Below are 6,000 nucleotides of genomic sequence, written 5' to 3'. Positions count from 1 at the left end.
TAGTTATTGAGCGGAAACAGTTTCTTCACCTCAAGGTCACGGTGACCTTGACCATTGACCTACTGATCTCAAAATCAATAGGAGTCATCTACTAGTCATGAACAACTATGAAGTTCCTGGGTACAAGCTTTCTTTAGTTATTGAGCAGAAACCATTTTTAAGCTTAAGGTCACTGCCAACATAACATTTTTTACCTGAAGGTAACCTTGACCTTTGACCTTTTGATCTCAAAATCAATAGGAGTCATCTAATAGTCATGAACAACTAGCATACCAAGTATGAAGTTCCTGGACCCAAAGGATCTTTAGTTATTGAGTGGAAACCGTTTCTTCACCTCAAGGTCACGTTGACCCTGATCTTTGACCTAGTGACCCCAAATTCAATAGGGGTCATCTACTAGTTATGACCAACTAGCATACCAAGTATGAAGTTCCTGGGTCTAAGAGTTCTATAGTTATTGGGCGGAAACGAAGTGTGACGTACTGACTGACAGACTGATGGACTGACTGACGGACAGGGCAAAAACAATATGTCTCCCCATGAATGGGGGAGACATAAAGATATTACACGCAAATGATTTTTACATGGAAGGTCACCACGACCTTGACTATTGACCTTGTTACCCCAAAAACAATTGGGATCATCTAGACATCATGACCAACCTCACTTCAAAGTTTGGTGAACCTAGATCAAAGCATTCTCCTGATATTGCACGGAAATATTTTTTTACATTAGAGGTCACAGCGACGTTGACCTTGTGACCCCCCAAAATATAGGAGTTTTCTAAACCTCATGATCAACCTCCCTACCAAGTTTGGTGAACCTAGGTCAAACCATTCTCAAGATATTGAGCGGAAATGTTTTTTACATTGGGGGTCGCCGCGACCTTGACCTTTGACCTAGTGACCCCAAAAACAATAGGGATCTTCTACACCTCATGACCAACCTCCCTACCAAGTTTGGTGAACCTAGGTCAAACCGTTCTCTAGATTTTGAGCAGAAATGTTTTTTATATTGGGGGTCGCCGCGACCTTGACCTTTGACCTAGTGACCCCAAAAACAATAGGGATCCTCTACACCTCACGACCAACCTCCCTACCAAGTTTGGTGATCCTAGGTCATGCGGTTTTCCAGTTATCGATCGGAAACGAAGTGTGACGTACGGACGGACTGACGGACAGGGCAAAAACAATATGTCTCCCCCAGAGAGGGGGAGACATAATTAAGAAATCTTTTTGCAAACCAAAATGATACTCATTTTAAGTATTGAATAACAAGTACAAATTCAAACATTTTATTTTATTAAAGTCTTTGACTTGTCTACTTTGCATTATTGAATTGTACATATGGGCTACTGTTACGGCACGTGCATCAAATCAACATTTAACAAATGATGTTTGATAAACATTATCCCCCCTCCCCTCTGTGTGCCATGTTGTCAGGATGATTTAGACAATTGAATGAAATATGCATGGACCGAAATGAAAGCTGATTTGTCATTAACATTGCATGCCTTTGAGGCAGTTTTAAGATTATGACCATTCAACGTGTGAGGACAGTAGGTACAGTTTTTAATCATGTTCAGTTGATGACTGATATTTGCAGATAAAAGTGTATCCTCTTAGCAGCAGGGAATAAGTAAATATGACGAAATTTGAATGATTTATATCTGTTATGACTCTGACCTTTGACTCTTTCACCTCAAAATCCATAGGGGTCATCAACTGGTCATCCTCAACCTAAATGTCAAGGGTCATGGGGGCAGGCATTGTCATTACACAGACAAGCTCTTTGTGTTCAAGGCCACTGTGACCTTGACCTTTGACCTGATGACCCCTAAAATCAATTGGAGTTATCTACTAGTCAGGCCCAACCCCAAAGTCAAGTTTGAGGGCCATGGGTGCAGGAATTGTCAAGTTAATACTCGGACAACCTTTTATTATTCAAGGTCACTGTTACCTTGACCTTTGGCCCGATGACCCCCAAAATCAATAGAGGTCATCTACTGGTCAAGCCCAACCTCCAAGTCTAGTTTAATGGCCATTGGTGCAGGCATTGTCGATTTATCACTTGAACAACTAAAACTGCTTTGTACATAGAAAGATTTTGAATGGTTAAACCTAATACAATATGTATAGTAACTGTGATTGTGTCCATAGGATACGGATGCTCCAACTTCTCACACGGCACACAGGAATGTTCTCACTAGTTCTAAATTTGTTTCAACCAGAATATGAAGGTCTATCAATTGAAAATTATTCAGTTACTCATATTTGCAAACAAAATAGTTTGAAATGCCTTTTTTTGTTCTAGAAGGGTCATCAACCTCCACCTAACTATGTGCAGCTGCAAACAAGACCCCAGGTGCGCAACTTCATCATCTCAACAACATTCCCCATGGTTTCAAGACTCTAGGTCAAATAGTTTTGCAGGTTTGAATGACACACAACTACGCATTATACTTGCCGATGGACCAGGGTCAATCATTTCACGTCTGTTTCCAGGGTAGAAACTAGCACTTGTGTCCTTTCTGGAAGGCCAATAGAACGTGCCCCTGGTGGAGATCCAACTAATGACCTCTTGGGTAAGAGATGGACACCTTAATCACTCGACCACTCTTACCCTCACAACTATTAGCCTATAAGTTGGCTATAACAGAACTAAAAAAACATTTGAAGACAAGTTAATACCTTAACATATAAACAATGAGATACTTTGAAAACGCAAAAATTCAAAAATTATTTTTTAAGATAAAATATTATTCTTCCCAATTATTTTGTTCAGGATTACATGTCACTATAACATTGACATAACAGTCCACAAGGAATTTACTGGATTAAACTAAAACAACTTTTTTTTATAAAATAATTGTTGATGTATTGAGTTTTAAAAGTCTCTCAGTACAGTCAGTAGAGAAATAAATGTATATCAGTCAAAATAAAAGTTGGAAAAAGTAACATATTTAATCAGTATAAGCACATGGATCCTGAGACACATATCAAAACTTCTGAGGACATTTATCAGAACTACATGTATACAATAACAACATCACATTTCAATGCTAAAGCTCAAAACTGTTAACTCTTTTGAAAGAGCTTTAAAGTTCATGATTCTAAAAAGGAGCATGAATAGTGCTTGGTATAAAAAAAAATATATTTCATGTCCTCATAGAAGCTAGTTGCCATCTTCAGATTTATTAGTTCTTGAGCGCTTCAAAGGTGGTTTCTTCCTTTCTGGCAGTGTAGGAACTTCATTTGAGGCTAAATACAGTAAATTGATGTTTAATGTCAGAAATTATCAGGAAAATAAATTACAACAAGAGCTGTCACAGAGACAGCGAGCTCGACATTTCCACCGCTTTTCAGATTGCATAATTCTGTCAAAATGATTGATAGAGTTACCTCCTCCAGTGTACAGGTTGGGGCCATGATGGTGAACAAGTGTGCAAAGCTTCAAAGCCATATGTCAATGGACTTTGAAAATATTTGAGGTGGTACACAAACTTTAACATAAGTGGTAAAGCCCACCCTTGGGTGACTAGGATATAGCTCTCCTTATTCTTCAAATAGTCGAGCTAAAAATGCTTACTTGTATCATGATTCAAGAGCTGATAAAATATTCAATAAGCCAAAACTTCATATAATTACAATTTAAATAGGTTAAATGGTTTCTACACTTATTAGAGTGCTTATGAATTTCTTTCAATACTTATTCAACTAAAACACACAATTTCTTTCAGCTGCAATATTCACAATTTTACTTGGATGCAACTCATCACACTTCCTATGTCCTATATCTTCTTTTAAATAAACATTTTTTTTTAATAAACTTTAGTAGGACAGAGATTTGTTTCCTTTATATCTCAAACTCTTCAATATCAAAGTATTCAACATAGAAAATCCTTGATATATTATCCCATACTTACTTTCAAACACGTTATCTTCAAGAGACACTGATTTCTCTATGTGCATCCTCTGAATCCGTGCCGACATACTCCCACTGCCTGACGAGAATGAGTCGCCCAAATCTGAGCTGCTGTGACCGTGCCCAGAATCGTGTCTGGATGGCATCCCGCCAAATCCCTCCACAAAGTTGTCCCTCTGCTCTTCTGTGAGATTTTCTAGTCCCTGGTAAAAACAATCAAACCAATAATTATTGGAACACCTAGAGATGTTGATCTGCATCCAAAACTCCTCATGACCTCTGCCTCCTTTCCACCTCCTTAACTGAAGAGCTTCACTACTATCTACTAATAAATCATTCAGTATGTTTATTTCCCAGTTGAGCTAAAATAGGAATATACTTGGTGTTCATCTGCCACCCCCATATTTTCACTACCTCATCTATCTTCTCTACCTCCTTTACTGAAGAGCTTCATAACCTTATCCTATCTACATGTAATTAATTCACATATAAGTTTATAATTCCCATGGAATACCTGGAGTTGTTGATCTGCTGCCCCAAACTCTTCACTACCTCCACTGCCTTCCCTACCTCCTTTACTGAATAACTTCATCAACATCTCCATGGGTGTCCACATCATCTCCCTAACAGCCTTCACTCGTGACTTTGCTACAGAGTCATATGCACCATTCTCTAGATCCTGAAAAATAACAGGGCTGAAGACTGAATTTGATTAGTGGTGTATGAGTGTACCTCAAACGGTTCTCATTCTACAGCCTCCAAGTTAATGATTACATGGTAAAGAAACCAAGCTTTAACGGGACTTCAGCTTTTTACAAAATATTGATAATATAAACATCCTTCGCTATACTGTATCAAAGTACAATATCTGTAACCTTGTGGTCAAACTGTTCAACTACTAAAGCAATGACTTTCAAAACTATTATAACAAACCTTATAGAATTTCTGAATCTTCCTTATCCTATCATTTTCCCCGGCAAGCTGGACAGTGGTCAGGTGGTCAGTCTTGATCTGCTTATAGAGTGGGTGGGACAGGGGTACACTTCCATCCCGCAGGTGGTGGTCAGTCAGTTCCAAAAAAGTATCACTTGCTGCAATCCAGTGTTCACTTGCATTAACTGGCAACAAAGAATGTCTTCGTTAAGAATATCTTATGCCAGAGGATGGTATGCTGCAAGTCTGGGGATCAAAGTACACATGAAGGATGAAGTCAGGTGCTCTACCAACTGAGCTAACCGGCCAGGATAACGCTAGTCAAAAACTGAACTATACGACCTATTTCTGCCTATAAGGGTTCAATTAACATTAAACCATAAGCTAGTTATATATATATATCCCTTTCAATCTAATAATTGAAATAATATAGAGAGGTTATGAGAAAGTAACTGGGGTGGGAATAGAACCAGCAATCCTTAATAAGAGACCCAGAAATCTATACAACTAGACCACCTTTCACTCTCTTGGAAAGTAAATAGTTTTGAAACAAAATCATCAAAAAAACCCTGGTAACAATGATCTTAACTTTTGACCACAGAGGTACCTACTGACTATGATAAATTTACAAATGTACAAACAAAGTTTGAAGGCTTTACACCAAGTCATTCAAAAGATTATAATTATTGATCGAAAATGAGAATAATCCCTTGTCTGCCATGCTTCAAAGGTGACACAAAAATTGTGAATCTGCAAGAAGTGCTCAATAATTGTAAAGATTGCGCAGGAAATAAATGTTTGACCAAGAAAACTAGAAGCAGACAACCACCTGCCCCATTAATTTTCAAAATCTGGATGAGAATCTAAAGTTAATTTTCTAACCTAACTTACATTTCTCCCCCTTTTCATTGAATCTGTTGCCTAGCAACATCCATATCCTGGCAACCTGGTATACACTCTCCGTGTATTTGAAGTGTGGAGGTTGCAGAATGCCCCTTCGTCGGTCAAGGACAAACTCTGCGTTCTTTTTCGCTTCATCAAGCAGACCTTTCTCGATAAGGATGTCAGCCAGAAGCTTGACTTTGGAGTAGTAGTTGTCGAGATAATCCAACTTAAGTTTCTCATCCAGGGATCTGCCTATCA

The 6,000-nt window shown here is 38.5% G+C and overlaps 1 protein-coding gene across 2 annotated transcripts in view; it reads right to left on the bottom strand.

Annotated features, from left to right (window-relative positions):
- Window positions 1–1,281: 1,281 nt before the first annotated feature.
- Window positions 1,282–6,000, bottom strand: part of LOC128244887 (uncharacterized) — a 21,586-nt gene continuing 16,867 nt past the window's right edge. The window contains exons 12-16 of one of the 2 annotated variants that reach the window (XM_052962998.1): window positions 5,749–5,994; window positions 4,858–5,042; window positions 4,439–4,603; window positions 3,926–4,127; window positions 1,282–3,260 (exon numbers count right to left, since the gene is read on the bottom strand). In XM_052962998.1, the coding sequence (XP_052818958.1) occupies window positions 3,175–3,260; window positions 3,926–4,127; window positions 4,439–4,603; window positions 4,858–5,042; window positions 5,749–5,994 (884 nt within the window). In that variant the 3' untranslated portion in view covers window positions 1,282–3,174. The remainder of the gene's footprint in view (window positions 3,261–3,925; window positions 4,128–4,438; window positions 4,604–4,857; window positions 5,043–5,748; window positions 5,995–6,000) is intronic. The other variant, XM_052962999.1, reaches the window with a different exon arrangement.

This window comes from Mya arenaria, chromosome 8 (genome assembly GCF_026914265.1).
Source record: "Mya arenaria isolate MELC-2E11 chromosome 8, ASM2691426v1".
NCBI classification, from domain to species: domain Eukaryota; kingdom Metazoa; phylum Mollusca; class Bivalvia; order Myida; family Myidae; genus Mya; species Mya arenaria.
The sequence above is the reverse complement of the archived record's forward strand: the minus strand, read 5'-3'. Positions and strand labels throughout refer to the sequence as shown.